Source organism: Gopherus flavomarginatus, chromosome 2, assembly GCF_025201925.1.
Source record: "Gopherus flavomarginatus isolate rGopFla2 chromosome 2, rGopFla2.mat.asm, whole genome shotgun sequence".
NCBI classification, from domain to species: domain Eukaryota; kingdom Metazoa; phylum Chordata; order Testudines; family Testudinidae; genus Gopherus; species Gopherus flavomarginatus.
Window position 1 is genome coordinate 78673260 of NC_066618.1, and position 25485 is coordinate 78698744.

Genomic DNA, 25485 nt, shown 5'->3' on the forward strand with positions numbered 1-25485 from the left:
GAACAACATCCAGAGTATAACTTTGGTGGACTCTGGGAGAGCTATCACTTTGGTCTCAGGTAAGTTAGTGGGGCAAGATCAAGTGAGCCAGGCCAACACCACCGGAGTGATGTGTGTTCATGGCACAGTAAATTTCTACCCCACAATTCCAATATGGATTGAGATCCAGGGAAACACTACAAAGATGACTGCAGGAGTGGGTCCCAAGCTTCCCTACCTGGTCTTAATTGGCAGGGATTTTCCTAGGTTCTAGAGCCTACTCCCCCCCATCGAGTTAGGGGCAGGAAGTAAACCCCAAGCAGAGCTTCAGGCGCCCATGGATGGCCCTACCACAATTTTTGCTGTGTTTTCCCAGAGTTATTTTCACTCCCTGGGAAGTCCCGGAAATCTAGACAGGAAAGGAGGGCAGATAAAAGACTGGGAACTAAGATTCTGGCACTAAACCAGAGCTGCCCTGGTTGGGAGGAAGCCTCATCAGGGAAACCACAAGGTAGTACAGACCAGTGGAGACCCAGAGACGGCCCCCAGCACAAGTGGAAGCACCCCAAGAGAAGGAGGGGAGCCCAGTCCAATAGAATCAGGCCAGATCAGTCCCGCACACGAGTGTTTTGGGCAGGACCAAGCCGATGACCCTCTTTATGCAAAAGTGAGGGAGGAGGTAGTAGAGCTAAATGGCATGCCAGTAGAAGAGTAAACCAAAGGTCCAGGGTCATACTATATAATCAAACAGGATCTGTCGTACCAGGTAGTGCCAATATGGGGGTGGGGGAAGTAGAACAGCTCTTGGTGCCAAGGAAGCACATGAGGGCTGTATTAGAGTTAGCTCACAGTCATCTGTTTGGGGGACATTTAAGAGCAGATGAGACCTTGGATAGAATCCTAAGGAAGTTCTACTGGCCAGGGTTTCGAGCAGAAGTCCAGTGCTATTGCACTTCCTGCCCAGAGTGCCAGCTGCATAGCCCTCGACCTCAGTTAAGGGCCTCGTTGGTACCCTTGCCTATAATTGAAGTCCCTTTTGAAAGGACAGCAATGGATCTAGTGGGCCCACTAGAAAAAATGGCCCAGGGCTACCAAAGCATACTCGTCATCCTGGACTATGCTACATGGTATCCCGAAGCCATTCCTTTAAGAAACCCCAAGTCCAAAGCAATTGCAAAAGAACTGGTGCAGGTTTTTGCTATGGTAGGCATCCCTAAGGAGATCTGACAGATTAAGGGACTCCCTTCATGCTGAAAGTAATGAAAGACTTATGTACCCTGCTTTGCATCCAAGTCTTGCGGACCTCGGTCTATCATCCTCAAACAGATGGTCTGGTCGAACGATTTAACCGCACTCTCAAGAGATCTGAAAAGGTGGTGGCCCAAGATGGAAAAGACTGGGATAACTTCTTACCATACCTGATATCTGCAATACGAGAAGTTTCCCAAGCATCTACTGGATTCTTCCCCTTCAAGCTACTGTACAGACACCACCCACGTAGCATATTAGACATCATGAAGGAGGAATGGGAGGAACAACCCAAACCAACCCCAGACGTGGCCCAGATGAGAGAACGAATAGCCCAAGTGACCCCCATAGTATGAGAGCATTTGGAGAAAGCACAAGAGGCCCAACGAACCTACTACAACTGTCGGGGAAAAACACGGAAATTTCAAGCAGGAGAAAGGATGCTGGTACCAACAACAGAAAACAAGCACCTGGCCAGTTGGCATGGACCCTATGAGATTGTGGAAGCCATTGGGGAGGTGAATAATAAGGTGGAGCAGCCAGACTGCTGAATGCCAGAGCTGATCTATCACGTCAACTTACTGAAACCCTGGCTCAGTTGGGAGACGTGCCTGGCCATCCTGCCAGCTTCACCCTAGGCAGAGGGCCCAAAAGGGCAGGTAAAGATATCCCCTGAATTAGCCCCAGAACAACAAACAGAGGTCATCAAAATGATCCAGTGGAACCAAGACGTGTTCTTCACACAACCAGGCCGTATGGTGCTGATCCAACACCACACTGTCATCTGTCCCAGAGCAAGGGTGACGATAAAACTATCGCATATCAGAGGCAAAAAGAGAAGAAATTGGGGCAGAAGTAAGGAAGATGCTGGAACCTGTGGTGATTGAGGAATCCCACAGCCAGTGGTCCAGCCCTATTGTCTTGGCCCCCAAGCCTGATGGCACCCTAAGGTTTTGTAATGACTTCTGGAAGTTAAACGAGATATTCCAATTTGATGCCTACCCGATACCAGGTATTGATGAGCTGGTGGATCAGTTAGGCAAGGCCCGATACCTGACCAGCTTGGACTTGACAAAAGGCTACTGGCAGATGCCCCTGGCTGAGGATGCCAAGGAAAAAAATGCTCTCTACACACCCAACAGCCTCTTCCAATATATTGTCCTCCCTTTGGGGTCCATGGGGCCCCCGCAACTTTCCAATGATTGATGGACAGATTACTTCGAGCTCATACCAAGTATGCTGCCGCCTATTTAGATGATGTGATAATCCATAGCCCTGACTGGGAGACGCACCTGGGGAAAGTGGAAGCAGTACTAGATGCTCTTAGACAGGCTGGCCTCACCGCTAACCCGTCCAAATGTGCAATAGGGTTAGCCAAGGCCAGACATCTCAGGTATGTAGTCGGAATAGGCCTGGCGAAGCCTCAGTGGAACAAAGTGGAGGCAATACAGGAATGGCCCCACCTGATCCGCAAGAAACAACTCAGAGCATTCTTAGGAATAGTGGGGTACTATTGCCAGTTCATCCCTCACTTCACTACAAGGGCAGTGCCTCTGACGGACCTGATAAGAGCTCAGGGCCCAGAAATCATTAAGTGGACTGGGGTGGCAGAAGAAGCTTTCACAGACCTACGGACAGCCCTTTGCAGCCATCCAGTGCTATAGCCCCTGATTTCAAAAAGGAATTCATCCTACAAACAGACGTCTCGGAGGTAGGACTTGGGGCCGTCCTTTCACAGATGGTGGGGGATGAGGAGCACCCAATCCTTTACCTCAGCTGAAACCTCCTGCCCAGGGAGCAATAGTACTCTTTAGCAAAAAAGGAATGCCCAGCGGTTAAATGGGCCATTGAGATTCTACAGTACTACCTACTTGGGTGGCGGTTCACCCTTGTGATGGACCACTCCAATGGATGCAAACAAACAAGGAGAGGAATGCACAAGTGACTAGATGGTTCCTATCCCTACAACCTTTTGACTTCCGGTATAGTATAGAGTATAGAGCTGGAAACCAACACAGCAACGCAGACAGCCTGTCACAACAACACTGTTTCTCGTCCCCAGTAGCCCAACCCCATGATGTTGAGCGGCCGGAGGGGTGAGGGCAGAATATGTGATACAGGAGGGCAAGGGAGCAGTGGGAGAGTGGTAGAAGGGAAATATATAAGCCCTAGGCTAATTAAGGTGTGGTTCCCTGTAGACTACGGAGGGTGGCTACAGGTTAATTGGAGCACCTGCAGTCAATTAAGGCCCTGTCAGGAACCTAATAAACTCCCGTTTCAGGCAGTCAGGGAGAAGGAGGAGGAGGGAGAGAGGACTGGAGCTTGGAGGTGTGTTGTGATATCTGAAAGACTAGAGAACCCTAAGTAAGGGAGACCCTGCCCCAGGAGGGGAGGGAGATTCCCTCTCCCAGCGTCTAAGGGCCGACGGTACCCCACTCAAAGGAGGAAGAGGGTAAGAACCTGCAGGGTTGAGAGGGGCTGGGGCTCAGAGTGAGATGTAAACCCAGGCTTCTCCCCCACTTCCCTCCTCTACCACCTTCCCAGGACACTAGTGCCCCAAGAGCAGGGGCCAGGGATGGCATCTTAGCCTCCCCCGCCAAGAAAAGCGCAGGACCCAAAATAATATCGGCTACCTTGCCACACTATTTACAAAACAAAAAAAAGGAATGCTAGGGAATCACTTGCCCAAGGCAGGAGAGTAAAAGAAGCTCCAACGACCGTCACTGGCAGTAAGAAGGAACTGAAAAGGCAGTGGGTTAGCAGGGCCCTATATATACAGCCATAAAGGCACCACTCCAGGGGGCTCCACAGCTGACTTAACAGGTACCGCTAGGGGAAAAACCTTCTGACTGTGCACGTGGCGCACGCACACCTACTCGGAATTGACATGAGCAATCATTTGAAGAACTACTAATTGGAACCAATATGCAAAATCAACGCTCCTACCAGTCTTAACATCAAATTGTTATTCTTACCCTTTTAATATAACCAAAATAATACATTGTGGGGATAAATTAATGCCTGACATTTGACACTTCAAATTACCATGAATACTGATTTGTTGTTATGTCCAATAGCAATTACATTACCATCGTCCATTCCTAATACAAACCAAATGCATATATTGCACTCATATGTTGCATAACCCATGAGAATTATAGAAACCTGGTTTCCTACTAGAGAAGTGTACCATACTGTGTACCACACAGTGCTCTTATCTTGTGATTTGTCTATTACAGCACTTCAGCTAATCTAGGTGGGGCCTTTTTTATCATTTTTTTAATTACAAAAGATTCAAGAAGGCTAATGTAATGATTACCATTCATAATAGACAAAGAAAGGAAGTTTGATGGAAAACAAATCAAAATACACCACAAATTTTGTTAACTGGAAAAGTTTTTAACCCTTGTTCATGGCTAAATGACTAGTATAAAAGGTGCCAGTCAGTCACTGTAGTATGTATGGATTTGTAGCATTTCTAAGGTGCTTAACTCTGATGTTCGAGCATTGCATAGTTCTGGATGTAGGTAGGTGCCAGATAAATATTTAAAAATTATGAAGGAATTTTCAGTTAAGAGCTCTGCTCTCTGCTGCATGGATCAGGTGATCTTCATAGATGTTTTGCATCCTCATCTTTTCCTCCCACTTAATTTTTCTTTTCATGAGGAGTGCAAGATTATGATGTCATTGACTTCTGAAGAGGTGCATCTCACATCATCATTTAAACATGGTAAGAGACTCTAGGATTCATCTTGATGTCTGATAGCACGTAGTTTTATAGTTTAGGGCCTTCTATTCTGGATGCCCTGCCTTCTGTTAGATGGGTCTTCTACCCTGGTCACACACAGATTCCTTACTTCCAATGAATTTAGTGTCTTGGTGGGTCACAACAGAGAAACTGTCTGCAAGAAAACAAGCTGGAGTATGGCAAAGGGTCTTAAATGTTCGGACCACAATCTTGAATGAGACCTGAAGTTAAATGGGGAGCAAATGGGACACTGACATTTGGTGTTGCTGGTCTTTCCTTCATAGGAGGCAGGCAGCTGTATGTTGCATGAGTCAAAACTTGTAAGTGGTCATCATCTTCAGTTCTAGGTGAAACAAGTCACAGTACTCAAATTGGGAGATGAAAGAGTGGAGCACAACTGTCTGGTCCTCATCTGAGAGGAATGGGCACAATCTCCTTCCCAGCAGAAGGGGGAAGGAAATCTTTCTTTACTGTTGCTGTGTGTGTCTAGGAGCACTGGTAAACCCAACATGAGCCCACCACAGTGCACTATTTTGATAACTGGTGTACAAAAACTCTCAACAGCGGATGAGGACAGAGGTCTCAGATATAGAAACACACTGAAAAAGAGGAGACAGATTGAGCTTGGAGAGAACTCTTGGAAATGTAAAGCAGTTACCACTCATAATTCTCTCAGATATATCAGACAGAAATGAATCAAGCCAGCTTGGTGCTTCATCATCTATTCCAGCTGTATCATATGTGAGGCCATTTAAAACAATGTTGTAAAATCAGCACCTGCTGTGTGCCCTATCTCACCAGAGGTTGGTTGAAATCCTTGTGTAGTACTCTCACGCTCCTGTTCAGTATGAAGCTGCTTCATGCTGATTAAGTGCTATGGAGTGTCAGTAACTTGAGCCCCTCAAAATAGAAGAGATTTTGATTCTTCACCATGACATTAATTGGGATGCATTAAAGGTTCTCCCCTCCTATTTAACAAGAAACCTATATCCACTATTTCCTTAAATTCTTGCTCAAATGTACACCAGCTTTGGGGATAGTTCTTTAAAAACCACAGTATTACTGTTAGTGAAAATAACAAATACTACAAAATAAAATGCATATTAATAAGAAAAATAATCACATTGCTGCTCTTATTTATAATTTGTTAACCATTATCACTCCAAATAGGCCCCCTTTGGAATTGTTTTTTTCATAAGACAGGAATCCTATTAATTGTAAGTGAATATAAAATGTATATTCTTGTTAAGGAATGATACACCATAACAAATCAAAAGCACCACAAATTCCAAAGGTGAGTCATACAATTGTTTCATACAAAAACAACAAAATTTATTAGGCTCCTTAGGAGGCACTATTTCAATTAAACTAATTATCTTCCTGGTAGCACCATAATCCTAGCTCTCAGCACTAAGTAATGTAGCTCCTGTAGAGCTTTAGGTATTTGTTATGTTACCTCTTATTCTAGGAAGTGCTTGAATCTGAATCCTGGTATTTTCAGGTAAAAAGTTCTCAGTTTACATTAACATCTTAAAAAGGTAAACTGAACCACTTGCTATTAAAGAAAAAGTTTGAAATCCTAAGTCATTTAAGACATATAGACAATCTACAAACTTCCACAACTTTAAAGCCACATTGACACATCACTTTATAACTAAGATAGTCTTCTTACTGGATGCTAGCCATCCTTGTCTACAATTTTGGTTTGACTAAAGGAACACATTTTCATGTTTTTAATAGTCTTCAAAATAAAAGTAATTAACATTCCTTTATGACTGACAAAACATTGCTGCGCTCTATGGCTTTAAAGAACTACACTAAAAAACAAAAATAAAAACTGATTAAGTACTATATATTTTGTATTGTTAGTTCTGAAATTTGTTTCCAAAAACTAAATGCTCATACTCTACCTGAATTTCAGCTATTGCCAAATTTAGGTCACGAAGCCAGTTCTTTTTAAATTGTTTTGCCTGAAATCTTTAACAAGAGAAAATTGTTAATTATAGTTACCTGTTCGAGAGTATAGTACTTTGTATTATCACTTAAAAAAAAAAAGAAAAAAAGCACCGCTTTCAGTCCTAGATCATTATCTTTCTAACCCCCAGCACCTCGGCTTACACACATCACTCAAGAGGGAAAAGGCAAATATATTTAATCATATTAAGAATGTTATTTGTGCTTCAACAGTGTACTATTATAATGAATACTGCATAAATCATTTTCAAATATTTTACCAGACTACTTATCATATTTCTCAAATATTATTCTAGTGAGAAAACTATTTCCACAGAAAAAGGCACTAACTTGCAATAGAAAAGATTTATCTCAATGTAACTATAAATGAAAAGGCAGTGATAAGACAAAATGTAAACTGAGTTTCATATATCCCACTAAGTTCTACAACAGTCTCAAATTATGTTAAATTACATGAGGAAGTGTGATCTAGCAAACAGAGCAAGAGCATGGTTGTAAGGTGTCTTTTTCTGGCTCTGCAACTGACATTATGTAACACCTTGCACAGCATACTTAATTGTGCATCAGCTTCCTTATCTGTAAAAATGATACAACCTACCTCACACAGGTTTGTAAACAATTTAAAACACTGAGTTCATTAGATGATTTTCCCAAGGTCACACTATAATTTGTGCATGTTACTCTCAGCTGTGCTAGTCAGATTTAATAATCATAAATGCTGTGGAAAATCTAATAAACAAACAAAAATCCTGGTCTTCTGATTCCCATTACTTGGTGTTAGCATTCTCCATTAAACTGGCAGCCCTTTTAAATATCATCAGTATGTACTTACTGAATAATTAAACTTCTCATTTTTGTACAAAGTATATAAATTTGCACCTTTTTACCATGCTTTCTAATTAGTAACAATCCAAAAACTGGAATATACTTTAAGTCTGTTCTTTACATAATTTTGTATTAAATGAAAACCAGAAGAAACCATTAAATATATTTTACACATTAACTGGAAAATAACTCCCTAAACTAAATACGCACCTTGATTTCATGTTCAAAATAACATTAATTTCTTGACTGGAAACTTGCAGTTGGTGAAGGAACTTAATAATACAGTTAAAATGTTCAAGCTCAAAAATCATTCCAGCATCAAAAAGCTGCAGCATCAAAAGAAAAAATACAGGTTACATACAAATTAGCATCTCTGAAATATTTCCAGAACCAAGTAGCAAGCACAATAGAGGCTATAACATAATAGCGAAAGAGAAGATTTTTAAAAAGTAAGGGATAAAGAAGAACCTGTGCAAAGAGCCTAGCTACATTAGAACAAAGATGCTTGTTTTAATTCAACCTTTAAAATTTCATTGTCCAGGTTTTAAAAGTAGGCAAGACGTTTTTGTGACACTGCTACACAGGAGGAGATAATGGAAAAAGTCATACCTTACAAAAGATATCTATTAATGAAGGCACAGCATCTCTTATATTCATGGAAGCCACATGCTCAAACACCTTCAGGAATACATCAATAGCTGGCTAAATAAAAAAATAGTATTTAAAAAAAATCCTAAGTTTAATCATATGTCTCCTGTTAAGATTTTAGAGTTCTCATTATAGTAGTTTATGAGTTGCCTTATGCAGAGTTTTGTCTTTCAGAACTGAGTCCATGTAAACAAAACAGAAAACTTATTACAGTTAACTTCATGAGTTTTAGGAAAATTATGATCCCATGAATCCAATAGACTTTCAAAATATTTCCTGGTCACTTACCAGCATTTTAATCATTACAGCAACATTTAACAACTGAAATACTTCTTTCAACAAACAACACTTGATCAAAGAAATGAGAAGATCATTCAGCACTTGTGAATCAAAATGCACACCAGGAGTAACTTCTCTGTAGTAATTCATAAATATCTGGACTGAAAAAAAAACAACCAACAAATGAAAGTCAATCCTATTTGCAGGTATCTGACATTCTTAAGTATTTAAACAACTTATTTCCTGAAACAGAAGTTATTTCTTAATACAGGCACTATATTAAAATATAAAAGTGAAAACAAAATATTTTGCGATAAATTCTGTGAGTTTAGTTGTGATAATGGGAGCCAGACTGACTCAGATTCCTGAATTATCCATAAAACGGATACTGTAAAAGGATCAGCAGTGCCATACTGTATTGCCACACAAATGAGCCTCCACCATGCACGGGAGAACACTTAAGAGAAGGTAGAGTTCAACCTTCATATCCATTTAGCAACTGGCAACTCTGCTGAGATGGACGAGAAAGATACAATGCAAACTGAGATGGTGTTTGTTATGTCAACACTTGTCCACTAACTGGACCTATTTCACACAGGCCACACAAGTGTCAGACAGCAATCACTTTTTGTCACTCCCAAGATCAGCTATTAATCAGAGAGAATACTAGATATTAAAAGATCCATATTCCATTATCAGTCCTCAGAGCCACTCAGCTTTCCTCAGCATATTTTCATTGAATCACTGAAACTAGCAATTAAAAAGATATTACTAGAAGATCTATTACTATTCTACAGTAAATTTAGTCCAGCCTCACTGGAAATACAGGGAATCTGACTAGAGCACTTGTTCCAACCTGATTTAAAATGCCCCAAACAATATAGCTTTCACCATTTTGGGAAGACAATTTAGCAACACCTCCCACTGTCAGCAAGCATTCCACCTGACACTGAGTTTGTTTCCTCTCAAAGAAACACTGTCAACTTAAACTCCGACTTCCATCTGAATACTTTTCATCTACTATTGTAACTAAGATTATCAGTTTCATTTTTAGCCATTTTTCTCTATGCACTTTGTGCCTCAGACAACATTTGGCATATAGTTAATTTTGCTGTTTCCCAGCATAGCCAATCTCCTCGTTTGTGTGAGCCTTCCAAACAGAAATAGGAACGAGAAAAACATTTTCACACACAAGACAATGATTTATTTGACCCAAACTGCAAGGGACTTAGAAGTATTATATTCCCTGAATCTGCTACTTTTTTAAAACTAACTAGATTTCAAGTTCAATTTGATCCCATTACTCCCAGTTATAATTCTCCTGTTCCTTGGGTACCAAACTGTGGCCGTAAGCCTGCAACTGAATAATGCGAACAGAGAATTCCACTTCCACGGAGCTCTGTATGTATACATAGGTATGTCTATACGGATCTGATTCCAGGAGCAGGGCCTAAAATTGCTGTCCATCGTTGGCATTTGCACCCTTCAAATACCTATGCAGTGTTACATTCTTCACACTATCTCAGAAGCCACACTATGCACATTTAGCTTTTTTAGTTTTCATCAGAAATCCATTCCTCCAACCATTCTTATCCCTATTCTTTAAACTCCCTGTAGTGATGTCATGAGATGGAAACATTTATAAATGAATATAAATATAAAAACCTGAATGTATCTGTAATTAAATACTAAAATGCTGTAATCATAATTGTATGGTGGCTGCTTGGTTTCACTAGAGGGCAGAGTTAAAGTTGTTTGGGTGCTTTAACTGCATTTTTTTTTTACCTTAACATGTTTGAATTTCTTTTAAATGTAACCTTAACTCAGAATTTCCTAGGTCTGTAATGCTTGGTTTTGGAATAATTACATCCTGGTAATATTTTTTGTCTTTAAGTGTTGATATGCACTCTCAACCTAACTTTATCTTAGCATAGTTTGTTTAGAAATAGGACCATGTATAGCCATCAAATCTACAGCAAAAACACTCAACGTCAATGGGAGGGTTGCACAAAAAAAGGACCAATCATGATTCTCTTGCATTAACTAACTTGTAGTTATTACTCATTGTGACTTCACACAACTAGTCTGTCTCTCTGCTCATGGATCCTGTCCTGGACTTCCTTTATACATCACTATATTACATACTCACTTTCTGTTATATCATACCTGAACGTTGTAGCAAACTTGATTCATTGATATTTATATACGTCTTAAGTATTGCCATGCAAATCTAGAAAAACATAAGCAGAATCCATTACAACAGTGTAAGCTGTATTCCAACATATGAGTAGACTGAATGTCAATTTTATATTGCAAGTAAGCATAGGTTGCTTCTGGTTGATTAAATTACATCTGACGACAGTGAATGAATGATAAACTAGTTGGCCCTATAGTCAAAGCAGTGCTGAAGCAGGACAGATACTCTCAACTTAAAAAGATTTTGGATGGCTGCTTTGGGACCTTTCTGAAGGAATTGTTGGGAATAACTGCAAGTGTGTATAAAAAGACCTATATCAGAATTTCCCTCACAGACATTTGCATCAAGCAGGAGAAAAGATTGGAAATAAAAAAGGCTACCACAGTATTACCAGAGTTCACTAAAAGGTGAAAATAGGCATTCAGGAAAGGGAACAGATAAGGGTAGAAAACACAAGTGTGGAAGAAAAAATGTACAGAGGATGTCCAGAAGTCAAAAGGATGTCCAGAAATAAAATTGAGAGGAAAGCACATATTACTTTGTTTTCCCATAAAGCAATATAAAGCAAGGCATGTAAGGGAGCTCAGAAAATTGACTTGAAATTATTTCACTACAGACCAATGCCAGTGATAAGGAGACTTAAAATAAATTTCGTAAGATTAAAATGAGGTATTAAAATATTTTGTCAAGAATTTCATTTGAAGGATCTTAAAATGCTTTAAAAAATTGATGAATTTAGCTTTGCAATATAAAAGTATTCTCCTGTAATTTTACAGATGAAGAAACCAAGGCACAGTCAGATTACAAGGACACTGTCAACTTGAAATCTTGTATGCAGTGTTGTTGTAGCCGTGAGACAAGAAGGGGGGTGAGGTAATATGTTATATCAGACAATCTTCCATTGATGAAGGAGACAAGCTTTCAAGCTCTGTGTGAACTTGAAAGCTTGTCTCTTTCACCAACAGAAGTTGGTCCAGTACGAGATATTACCTCACCTGCCTTCTCTCTAACTTGAAATCTTGTCAGTTAAATAAAAAAAAGTTTCAAGTACAATTGCCTTTCCAATTTTTGTGGATTTACAACATATTCCCCAGCATATTTAAATGTCTTTTGTTCCCCTATTGTTCTGTGAAAGACCCAAAAAAGGGAACTGATTGACTATTCTAGTAAATAGTGATAGCATTCTATCAAGTATGCTATCAAATATACAAACTGAATTTTTTTTGCTGCATCCTTCATTTATAGTCTTGTGTGTCACTTGTAGCAACTATAAGTAATAAAAAATAGTTTAATTTTGAAGTGGACGTGTCCCTTCCAGTAGCTTGTCTAAGGTGACACAGTGAGTTAATGTCAGAACCAGAGCTATGACTTAACCATAAGTCAATCTTTTTTCCCTAAAAAAAATTAACATCTGCAGATCAGCAAGGCTGATAGTCAAAGAACTAGACAATCTTAACACTTTAGAATCTCAGTACTTCAATTTATTATAAATAAAACACATGCAAAACACCAAAAATAAGAGTTTGTATTAAATTTTGTTAGTAGCTTTTTGTTAAAGTGTAAAAAGGTCTCTTTTGGAAAAAAAATCACATGGGATCTTTTACTGTTAAAAAAATGCAACGTCACTTGGTAGTGGATGAGCTAATTTAACCCCATCTAAAACCCCAGGTGGCTGAGGGCATTTAAAACAAATTTTAGCACAGGCCAAAAGTATGTAAAGTATGCTTTCTTTTGGAATCTATTTTCCTCCTATTTTGGACTGATGCCCAAAAATACCAAGACTGCATCTGGAGCAATCATTGTTCCAAATATTAGTGAAATTGCTTGGAAAATCCAGTTGCAGAAAGGTTTAATCATGGGACAAGTCCACATTACATGCATAAACGAGCCTAATTGTGAGCCTCATTTCCAGCTTGTATGAGACTTTCCTTGATTTAATTGTCTCAGTTTACAAGGGGTATAACTGAATCTATGGACCATGTAAAAATGGGAAAGTCTACATTTAGAGTTAATTGTAATAAATTTAGATGGGAGAGGATATATACACTTAAATTTCTATGAAGAATTTGGTCCAAGCCTGCCTCTATAATATAGTCTTATTGAATGATGGACAGGAACAGTAGCTTTTGGCATCTGAAAATGCAATGGATTTTCAAGTCCTTGATTCCTGTAAGAAACTGTTTCAATTGAAAAAACAATGAGGAGTCCTTGTGACACCTTAGAGACTAATAAATTTATTTTGGCATAAGCTTTCATGGGCTAGAACCCACTTCACTGGATGCAAGAAGTGAAAAATACAGGAGCAGGTATAAATACACGAAAGGATGGGGGTTGCTTTACCAAGTGTGTGGTCAGTCTAACAAGATAAATCAATTAACAGCAGGACACCAAGGGAGGAAAAATAACTTTTGAAGTGGTAAGAGAGTGGTCCATTACAGACAGTTGACAAGAAGGTATGATTAACAGTAGGGAGAAATTAGCATTGGGGAAATGTATTTTTCCCTTTATGCATCTGATGAAGTGGGTTCTAGCCCACAAAAGCTTATGCCCAAATAAAATTGTTAGTCTCTAAGGTGACACAAGGACTCCTCGTTGTTTTTGTGGATACAGATTAACACAGCTACCACTCTGAAACTTGTTACCCTGTTTCAACTGAGTCATTACTTTGTAGAAAACAGTTAAGTTTCAGAAAAAGCCACATCGACTTTAATTTAAAAAAGCTGACAACATATACTTTTCCATGCATGAGTAATTTCGAGATCAATATGCAGGAGTCCAGAAGAATTTTAATGACAACACTGGATTCTAGACTAGGAGTTGACGTATCCATCAGCAAAATAGGTCAATTGAAGCCTAGAAGTTAGTAACATTTAAAAATCAGAGTGTTCCAATTTGAAGTGGGATTGGAAATCATGCTGTTTATTAAAGGCTCCTGTTGATTCCACATATTGTTTCCCTTACACAGGGCATAATTTTATGAAAAAGCAGCCAACATGATTGTGATTCATATGTGAACGACTGATTAGCATGGAAGATCTCTAAGGCGCATCACACATACAATGAGCCACTTTACTCACTCATAATATAAAAACAAGAGTCATTCAATGAAAGAATTTCTAAAAAATAAAACGGTTAATTCACCTGCGGAACTCATTGCTTCATCACGGCCAAGAGCATACTAGATTCAAAAGAGGATTACACATTTGTGTAGACCATGAGATAATCCAGTTTTATTAAACAGCATAAAACGCAAAACGTATAAAGGACATAAACCTCTGAGTTTCAGGCAATAAAGCATAATAGAAGTTAGGAAGAAACTTTCCTTATAAATTCCCCCCTCCACCGCACTTCTCTTTGAAGCTTTTGATACTGGTCATTGTCAGGAACAGAATAACCGAATAATTGAACCAGTGACCAAAGTTGTATGACAATTCCTAAAAGATTTATTTTCCTTGTTTTTGGACTCAATCACTTCTTTTGCACTGATTCACTAGTTTTCCCATCAGTATACTCTGATGCAACCATGAAATGCTTGGCCTGGTTATCAGCCTTCAACAAATATCTCCACAAATACTTCCCTGGCTACCATATGGGATGTGTGCAAAACTGTAAGTCTGATGCAATGTTGCTGCTAAGGAGATCATATAGAGAATAGATTTTAAATATTTTGGGTTTTTTTAGGACATCTTGAAATACAGAATCACTAAAAGTCATGATGCTTCATGCAAAATAGGTGGAAGCTCCTGATACTTGTGAACAACAATGCCAACAATGCTTCATAGTTGGGACACAAGGCCTGTTCTACTCCGTCTGTCAGTTCTTCAAGGAGGACTATATCATCTTTACAGAGAGATACCATTGCTACCTATCTTTTGGAGGATGACATAATGTAGATGGCTTTGGTGCCTTAGGGGCATATACAATTTCTGCTTATTTGGTCTTCTGGGTTTACTGAGGCATTCCTATTAATACAGCATTACATTCTACAGAGAGTAGGTTAATACATATAATTTTTTATGATTTTGCTGTTGTCTACTCTCTTGAAAATCTGCCGACTCAAGTTCTACAGGCTCTATAAATAAATATCTTTTAAAAGAACTGTTAAAAGCACCTGGAAGGAAGTGTTCTCCTGGGTTCCCACTTCGGATTTCACAGCTTCAAAGGTAACTCACACTAAACTCAATTGAATACAAAACATTTTATACAAAATAGAAAAAGCGTTAAAATTGTGGATTTCCTCCCCTCAATTAAACCTCTTTACCTTTTCATCTCCTTGTTCAGGAACATGCCAAAACCAACATTCCACTCTTTCACAGCCACGCAATGTACTGAAATAAAATCTGCAATATTTACGGGGCAACTCAATCATCCCAAGGTTCTGCTGGATCAGATGGGAAACCTAAACATCAGATAAATGGAGGGTTACTTGCCTATAACTGGAGGTTCTTCGAGATATATGGGGTCCCTGTCTGCACCATGCACCTGAGTCCAGATATTTTTTATAAGCACTGTCTGTTGGTCAGCACATTTTCAGTTGTTCGCCTCATGCTCTGACCTGAGGTACAAGGGCAGTGCAGACCTGCACCGCTCCAGTTCCTTCTCCTGCCACAAATCTAACTATGATCTGCAGCAGAAGGGACAAAGGACGGGTAGTAGAATACAGATAAGAACCACACAACTTAAAGAGCCAACTGTTACAGATAAGTAACCTCCATTTCTTCTTCAAGTGCTGGTTTCAATCTGTATTCCACATGTGGGAGATTAGCAAGTAGTAGTCAAACAGGAGTTAGGTGCAAGAATGCAGAAGTGATGGCTGTCTAATATTGCTGTCTCTATAGCTGTGTCTGTAGCAGAAGACTGGAACGAAGTGTGATGTTCTGTGATGGTAAGGACCTCCAGGAAGCTGCCCTACATATCTCTAGTAGAGGTACGTCTTGCAGAGATGCAGCAATGGTTGCTTGGGCTCTGGTGGAATGGACCCTCATCCTCTCCACGGGAGGGATGAGAGCCACTTGGTAACACAGAGCAATGAGATCCATTTAGAAAATCTCTGCACAGATATAGCTAGACCTCTTGATCTCTCTGCTATGATAACAAAAAGTCTAGGTGTCTAATTGCTTTTGTTGCTTATAGATAAAAGACCAGTGCTCTTGGGATGTCTAGAGAATGAATCATTCTTTCCTCATCAGAGGCATGCAGTTTCACAAAAAATATCAATAAGTGGATGGTATGACTCACGATACTCTGAAATTACTTTAGAGATGAATTTAGAGAGTAACCTCTTTCTGTATTATAGGGTGGAGGCTCTTTTGAAATCTCCGACTCATTGGATGAAAAAGCTGGATCCCAAACTTCTGCTGGAACCAACAGTACCAATGATTGAGTACTCAGGCTCACGGGTGGAAGAGGACAGTGGCTCTGTGTCTCCAGGATAGCTTCTTCCTCTGATATAACTGTCTATGAATAAAGACAGACCTGAAAGGAGGGAGGAGTGAGAACAGAGGAGAACAAAAATGTACTCTGGGAAGATGAAGGTCTCAAGAGTGTTCTGGGGTGCAGGATGAGTCAGTTAGTGGAGCCATCAGATCTGGTGCTTCCCTAGTCACAGCAAAAGTCAGATTCCTCCATGGCTGTTATGATATTGGCACAGAATCTGATCTGGATGTCAAAAGGGAGTAGTGGTGGATGTTTGTCTTTCAATTTGCATGTTGAAACTGGTATAGAAACCAATGAATCTATGCTCCTTTGCATCACTTTCCCCTTTGAAGAGGTTTACTCAGGCTTCAATCTTTAGGACCCGTGCACGAGGACACGCCCAACTTTGAAGGAATGAGGGAGGAATCTCTTTTCTCTGGGGCAGATTTGAAAGAAGGCAGATTGTCTCTTCTTAATATCATGAGAAGCCTTCTGCTTATGCTTGGAAGTTTTAACCTCAAGTCCTGAGCTTGCGCTCAAAGGGGCACTGCCTGTTGATTGAGGTTGCTATACAGGGACAGAGGTATGTTTCCATCAAATGCTTTTTTAAGTCTTAGCTCTTGACCATCACAAGTTCTGGGAGGGAAGGAATGGCAAATGCTGCATTTATGTGAGGCTCGCATTTCAGCTATGCACTAAGGGCAATGTTCATCACTACCGAAAAGGAAACAATTCTTGAACCCTAGTTATAATCCTAGCCTCCCAGGAAGAATTTCCCCAGGATGGGGAAAAAAGAACTACACACTAGTACTAAAAACCAAAGAGTAAATGAACAAAATAATGGAACTATTTACTGTACATTTATAGACTGAAGCAGTCAAAGGAAGCTGTGGACAGAAGCAGATTCTGATTCAGGCCACATGGTGGTACAAAGGAAATGGAGAGATGCTGGTCCGCACTGCCCCTTATATTCTCAGTTCAGAGTACAAGGAGAACTGCGCATACGTGAACCAATGGACCCTGCTTACTAAAAATTTCCTGACTCAGGTGCATGGCACACATGGGTACCCACATGTGTAAAACACAGAGGGACCATCATTCATAGTAGTATAGTAATTTCTCCTTTCCATCTTTCATTAGAAAAGTGTATTTACATTTTAGAAGTTAGATACTAACTTTATTTTAAAGTGTAATAGACAAACTGATGAAAACATAAAAAAAAAACCCTAACACTGTGTTAGGCACTGTACACACACTCACCGTAAGAGTCGCCATCCCAAAAAGCTTATAATCTAAATAAGTAAAAAGGATTACGAGTGTGAGAAGTTATGGGCCAAGAGAGCTGAAACTATTTGTCCAAGGTCACACAGCAGGCTAGTGACTGAGCTGCGATGATATCCCAGGTCCCCTTATTCTCAGTCCAGTGACCAATCTAACAAAACATTGCAGCTTCTGCTACACCTTACAAAATATAAGCTACTATCCCTCCCAACTGGCAAAAAACATTGTGTTTCTAGTGCAGCAGCAGCAGCCAACACAGCTGCATTTTGAACATCTGTTTGTTCATCACTGATTATGCTCTTTATTCACTAAATTTATTCACTATTTATTCACTAAATTATACCATTTTTAAGGCGGCTGAAGTTTTGGCTGATAGCTAAGTATTTTTATGAAGAACTGTCTAAATATTCATAATGAACAAAATTAACCCAATATTACAAGTTTGTTAAGCATTTAGCAACTTACCACCACATTTTTGTCCATTTTCCATGGTTCATAACAGTCAGAATTTGGCAACGGCAAAAGAGAGCTTTTTCCTGAGTATCTGAAATCTAAGATTCAGGACAAAAATATTTAATGGATTGTGTAATAAAATGGGTCATATACTAGTCATGAACATTAGTTTTGTTTAAATTTATCAAATCTTTATAACAGCTCATTACTATTTTCCTTTAATGACACTTCAAGTTATTTCCTACATACGTAAGACAGGCCTACTTTCTGCACTGTAACAGGAAAACTGATCAGAGATACTATAAATATTTTCACCATGAAAACATGAAATTTTAGAATGACTTGAATAAAATCATTTATCTATACACACATCAGGTACCCACCACCCACCATATGAGACATAAGATTTTTTCCTTTGAATAATAGTTAATACAAGTGTTGGTTATATATCTGAAAAAAGTAAACTAAGATTTTCAAACAACAAATAGTGCTTTTGAGTGCCTCAACTTTTGAGCGCTCAGCTTGACACCTTGAAAGAACTTGATTTTCAAAGGGTGAGTGCTCAGAACGTTCTGAAAATCAGACCCATTTATGGGGTCTCAAGTTGTGCACCCAAGAACTGAGGCACCCAAAACTCACTAGTCACTTTTAAAAATATTTATATTTCTTATTCCAAATAACTAACTGGGAATATAATGAGCAAAATAATCTTATTGCTCTAGTCACAAATTTCCCCCCTTCCCAGCCTCTCCCTGGGTTTCTCCAGTTATTTCAGAAAGTATCATTTAGAGCTTTTTAGATTTACTATTTTTAATTGTTTCAACCCTAAGTATGGGCATTCATTCAAGAGCAAATGTTTTGTGAGGAGGGAGTTCTGTTCACCCACATTAAATCCAACATATCTGATAACTATCTGACTCAAATCAGAAATGACAGCAAATTCATATTAACAGTTTGAAAAACCTGATTTTAAAATAAAAAAGAAAATAAAAAAACCTTAGACCACACAATATACAAAAATCATGCTAAGAGGCTGAAATGGAGCGCCCTAACAAACTGTCTTATCTGGACAAATCAAAATATGCAGGTATTACGGAAGAATTCTCTCTAAATACTATCTAAGGGGACAATACAATCAAGTTTCTGAAGAAGCATGAGCCCTAACAGCGGACGTTAAAGTGCTCTAATTAAAATGCAGATTAAACAGAGTATGAAGCTAAAGCACAAGTTACTGAATTACAGACTAAAATACCATTGATCCAGGGTTTCAGTACTGTGTCTTCCTGGAAGGCATTTATTTGGAGGGATGGCAGTTGCAATCCTAACTGAAGTTCACTGCTCACAAATTCTATATATTTAGAATCATTGCTAAATAGTAAAAGAAAAACACGTTTAACAAAATAATACAAATGCTTCTCTAACTCTTCACGTCATGTATTAACTATAAAACATTAGATAATTTCTTCAACAATTAAAGCAAAACTTAAATATTCACTGTAAATTTAAGTAGCTGAAGAGCAATCCCCCCCAATATTGCTTTAGTGAAAGGTGATCTCAACTTGTCCATATTTATATTAAAGCAGGGAGAAGGCGATAGCAACTATGTAACCAAGAGTCAAATGCAGTAACTTGGTGGAGAGAGCACCTGTGACCCACTGGTTTAAAATTCTGCCATTAAACTAAAAAGAAGGTTGGGATGATTGTGCTGTATGCTTGAGTTAACCTCTTTTCTATGTACTGCTAAATCTTCCCTGCCAGAGATGAAATCCATCAGGCTTATAAAGTTGCTTCTGAAGAGCAAATATTATTATTAACTAATGGACCAATTACACTAAAAGGAAGAATTTTTTAAATAATATTTCAAAGGAAAAATACTCCTGGGCCCCGATTAAGTGTTCTACCTCGCAACTGATTTCAAATATATATGCGCAACACTGTTAAACAGTATATTTTTTAGAAACATGAATATTTGCAGCAAGTGCAGCAAAATATGTTTACTGTTTCCTTCCTTGGTTATAGTTAAAGGAATAAGAAAATGTATCCCTACTCACCTGAAAGTTTCCTTTCTTTGAGTAATAAGGCACGCAGATCCATCACAATAGGTACGTCAGCCTATTTGCAGTTTGGGGGCAGAACCAACCCTGTCAGTATGGGAATGCTCTATCCCCACAAAGTTCCAGCCAGTTGAGATAACATCCACAGCCAAGATAATTTAAACAGATTGTGTTTAATATACTTTGAGGAAGAAACACGATTTCTCCTACTAAAGAGCATGGCAAATTACACCTAACAATGACAAATCCAAATTTTTGGATGTCAATTTCCAACTCTATTCTGGGTAATCCACTGGTCTCCCATGTGGTCCGCATCTCTAATTATTACTTACCTTATTACTCTAAGAAGGGAAATCTTCAGGTAAGTACGGATAAATTTTCCTCTTCTTCGTGCTAAATGGTATTTTCATAATAGTGTACCTCTAGGGTGGGAAGCAGGATCATCTTTTAAATCCGGACATCCACAAACAAGGTAGATTATACATAAATATAAACTACATCTTCCATAAGGCACCAAAGCATGCAGACTTCTTCCAAAAGAGAGGAAATGGCAATGGCTAGGATTGGATGACAAATATGAAGAACTTGGTGAACTTATGAATTGATGGCTATATGGCTGTAGCGAGGAGGCATAACCTCCCTCAGAGGTTGACAGGGAGGGACCAAAAAACATCCCCTTAGTGGGTAGAACCAGGAAAATCACGCCCAGCCCATCAGAAGTTATGAGGTGGGGCAGGAAGTGGAAGTACAAAAGACAGGCCCTGCAGCTCAGTTGGGCTGCAGCTACTGTGCTGAGGATTGGCCAGATCTCCCCAGGTTGCCAGCCTACAGAGACCCTAAGGAGCTGCTGGGGCTGCCGCCTGAGAATTGATCAGAGTTCCCCAAGGAGACAGAGGACCCCCACGTTAGAGGTACTACACATGACTATTCTACTCTGACACTCCCCCTAAGAACTTGACTTTGATGCTTAAATTAAGGAAGACTTGAATTTAGGGAATGAATGTTATGACGGTAGTAAGAACTATCCATCTGAATTCAAAGTACAATACTAGTTCTCATTAGAGAAAGCACCCAAATTCATATTAAAACAGCTCTCATCTGATTGTGCTTGCCCATACTTGCAATCTCATTCTAACAGATAGGAAGTATAAGAAAGCTTACTGTAGAGGTTCAATCCGGGTAATGCTGAAGGTACAGAATGAGGTTCTTGGGTCATGCTGTAAAGCCTTGTGGTGATTGGAATAAGGCTGATGCCTTAAAGAAGCATTTAAAGCTGGAATTTGTACAAAACTTCCTTTTCTTTAAAATGCTGAGAACATTACACTACAGAGACTTGATATTTTTGGTAGGATGCTCAGACACCCAGAATAAAACCCTTCTGGAGGAATTCTGGGCTATGTACATTGGTTAACATGGTATCCAAACTATGACCTTTGCACTAGCCAGTAGAATAAGTTGCATTTGTTGTCTTCTCTTTTGAGATCCATGAGAGAAATAAGTACTTTATCCAAGTATTCATTTCAAGCCTGTCAAGTCCCAGATGGAAGATCTGTTATTGAAAAAACAACTTCCTCTGCAAAAAAGAGCCATCTGAAGACGCAATGCTATCAGGCCACTGAGCCATAGCCCCTACAACAAGAAAGGCATAAAAAGTATCACTGCTGCTATCCAGTTCCTAGACTTTGTACTGTCCTGAGGGGCGGTGGAAAAACTGGGAAGACAAAGCAGGGTCCTTCCACAGCTTTAAGAGGTCATTCATCCCCTCATCCTGGGTCCCAACAGAGGCTCCCAAGAACACTATTTTTTCCAGCTGTAGTAGGCTGGTGATCTATATCTTTACATTGGCCTATGATGAGAGAGAATACTTATGGACTCAGGTTCTACTCTGCTATTCAGGTTTCTGCCATGTAAGTCTTGGTGTTCCTCTCTCCCTTGGTGAGCAGTGCACATAGGAGATAAGAAATTTTGTTTCACCCAGAACAGGAGAATTTCTTTCTGGAGTAAGGTTGTTAGGGTTGTTACAACTGAGAAAAATACAATCAGACATACTGAGTATCGTGACAAGAACAGGTCTGTTATCCATGGAAGGAGCAGGTCTCTGAGATCTCAATGAATCATTAAATGCCAGCTACTGGATGTGGTGTTCTCTTTCTGGTACCAAATCCCCTGAACTGAACTGGGTAGGTCCCTTAAAAAAATCTGACTCTCAGCATTCATCAGTTGGGGGAACAGAGAATATACAATCAGAGCTATATCTCTGCCAGTGGATAATATAGGCAGATACACAGAGGGATACCTGGAATGAATGGGTAGGTATATGAACTCAGGGTCACTGAAGCATACTTGTTTATGAAATCAGAATTCCAATAGGTTCTAATAAGAATTGGATTTGTTTCTGTAGCCCACTTGTTTTCTATTACAGCCATCTTCATCTTCTGAAAGGAGACCATATACTGGATAGTATTCATCCTCAGCCTAGATCTATGACTGACTTCCCTGGCACCACATGTGAATGTTTGTTCTAAATCCAAAATGCTCCAGAAATTGTATCACTGTGTTTGCTCCAGCTTTCTCTATACAGAACGCTGATCAGAAAAACTCTCCCAGAAGATGTAACAGAACTTCCTTCTTCCCTAAAGCCAGTATTATTGCTACCATGATCCCAAAGAGAGACCCAGAGAGATACAGGTAAGATCAAATGGTCAAATGATCAAAACTGGGAAAGCAAAAAGGCAGCAATCTACCTGCAAAACATAATTATCTGGGGATAGTAAAATGGAAATACTTTGAAAACAAGCCTGCTTTAGGAACTTATTTATGTATCTCAGACAGGGCCCTGCTCTGCCTGCCCTTCATTCTCTGAGGCTAGAAACATGATGGGGAGCAGGTTATAATTATCCAATCTGAAGCAGATGAGGTTAATTTCATTCATGTTATCGCCTCTCTGTGGATTTCTGAAACAGGGAATGGAACAAAGCTGTTCTTGAAATTCTTGCACAGCTCCAAAAGTTCCATCCTTTGGACAATGCCCAGTGACCTTACTGATCAAAGTTACAGCCAGCCCTTTGCTCCCAACAAGGAAGAACCTCACGCAAATCGGGAGTCTGGATGGAAGAGATGTAGATAGTTCTGAGGCAGTTACTGGCTCTGCACTTGTTCTAACTACCTTATGCGAAAAGGTATTTTTTCCTGTTGTACTTCCTGGACGGCTTCAACCCATCACATGACCTGTATTCCTCCATGCAGTACCTGGCAGAATTCTAAATTAACTTGTCTGATGACTCTGAATAGCCTCAGCTACAAGTTTCCACTGTATTAGTAAGATAGATGGGAACTGATTTGTTTGATCATCTGACCTCAAGGATCAAAGCTACACAAACTGCATGAAACAGATGTGAATTAATACCCTGTATCCCCAACCAGGGAGTAGCCAGCATTAGGCCATGCGATTTTATCTTTTATGTTGAGAAGGGCTGTACTTGCAATATTGTCAACCCATGTTAGCACTGCTTGTGAAAGCATGCAGGGGCACATTGTATGTCAGATGATAGCCCATGTTTGCCTATTTTTGTTGTTCTGATGCCCCTGAGAATTTGCATACCTGAAGGGGTTGTAAAGGGTCAGTACAGTGTGATCATTCTTTCCAGTGAAATTCTTCCCCATTAGAAATGAGACCCTGATCACTAGGAAAAATGGTCACATTTATCTTTGGTAGTGGTACCATGCTGCCTTTTGATTGGTGCATACAGAAAAACCTTCTGGTCTCACAAAATGGAGGCTCAGAGGAGGATGAGGTAAAAAGAATGGAAAATTTCTTACCAATAATTTCCTTTCTGTTAGTAACATCTCCCACAACTCTTGACATCTGGGCTACTCTCCTCTCTTCAGCTCATGAAGGCAGATCAGCGTTTTGGAGCTGCATGGTCTGTCCATGCCCCCATAGCTCCTGCTTGCTTCCAAACAGGGATCTTATAATTGGAGGTGGAGGGGTGGGCAGGGGAGCTATTGCCTCCCCACCCACACTATTAAAAGTAGGAGGGCCATGCCTGTCCACTTTTTAACATGGGCATAGTACCCTCAGGCAGGCATGAGAGGGGAACTAATAGGGTGATCTGCTCCCTCACTGCAAAGTGCAGCCCCTGCTAGCCTCACCAGCCTCTTCCCAGATGGGGGGCAAAGGTGGGCCTTAGTATCACTTCACCATGGGGCCCCTGCTCCTCCTCTTCCCCCCGAAGCCCCGCCCCTATCCAGAACAGAAGCCAGAGCCAGGCAGTAGTAAGAGCCATCCAGGGAGTCCAGGCCGCTATGGGGAGTCCCAGATCCTCCACCTCCCTGGGAGGCATGCCCCAGGGGTTGGGGATATGGGCTGGGCACTGCTCTCGGGCACTCCAGCCCCCATAACCAGGGCAGGTAGAGGGTGTGAGGCTCCCCACAGCGAGCCAGGCTCCCTGGGTAGCTCTTACCACTACCTGGCTCTGGCTTCCGCCTGGCTGAGGGATCAGGGGATCACAGTTCTGGCGCCAGTGCCCCCCCCCCCACCATTTCTACACAGGTTCCAGTGCTCCTGCTTCCAGATGTGTTATTCACAAACTGTAAAACTTGCATAACATCGTTATTCATATTTCAGAGATAACAAAATAACTATGTATATTAGACCAAGGAAGATGGCCATATGGTTATGATTCCACTTAATATCTGGCCCTTGACTCATGGGCCCTTGACTCATGAGCCCTCATGGGTGGGTAGAATCACTGAAGATGCTGCTAACAGAAATGAATTGCGTGTAAGAAATTTTCCGTTCTGCAGCCCAGTGTTTCCCAAGTCCTTGATGTCTGAGAAATAGCAAGCAGTAAACAAATTTAGAAAGGACTACAGGAAAGGTCAGAAAAAGGAAAAATTGTGTCCCCTCCCGATCTATATTTGTTCACAGGGCAAAATCATTTCTAGGTCACCGCCTGCCGCACCTTCCTGCTAAAGGATGACTCTGCAGAGGACAGGAAGTCTACCTTGTATCGCTTGATAAAGATGGTAGCATTTGACCAGGTTGTGGGTGCACTGGCTCTTTCCATATGTCTAAGGTAAACTTTCAGAGCCCTTCTAACATGTAAGGTGTGCCACCTTTCCTCAGTAGGATGTTGTGGCCTTGGGCAGAATGAAGGTTCCTTGGGAAACATGTTAAAAAAAATGTTCACCTTTGGAATAAACAATTCCCAAGTCCCGGGCACCATGTTGGGTTACTAGGATGATCCGAGGAATGGAAAACCTGTCATATGAAAGGAGACTCAAAGAGCTTGCCTTGTTTAGTCTAACCAAAAGAAGGCTGAGGGGAGATATGATTGCTCCCTATAAATACATCAGAGGAATAAATACCAGGGAGGGAGAAG

At 40.2% G+C, this 25485-nt stretch overlaps 1 protein-coding gene across 1 annotated transcript in view; it reads right to left on the bottom strand.

Moving 5' to 3' along the window:
* TOPAZ1 (testis and ovary specific TOPAZ 1) overlaps positions 1-25485 on the bottom strand; it is a 101941-nt gene that overhangs the window by 51105 nt on the left and 25351 nt on the right. The window contains exons 6-13 of the mRNA XM_050938292.1: positions 19300-19415; positions 18060-18145; positions 15160-15297; positions 10868-10931; positions 8711-8862; positions 8384-8476; positions 7985-8100; positions 6886-6952 (exon numbers count right to left, since the gene is read on the bottom strand). Of these exons, the coding sequence (XP_050794249.1) occupies positions 6886-6952; positions 7985-8100; positions 8384-8476; positions 8711-8862; positions 10868-10931; positions 15160-15297; positions 18060-18145; positions 19300-19415 (832 nt within the window). The remainder of the gene's footprint in view (positions 1-6885; positions 6953-7984; positions 8101-8383; positions 8477-8710; positions 8863-10867; positions 10932-15159; positions 15298-18059; positions 18146-19299; positions 19416-25485) is intronic.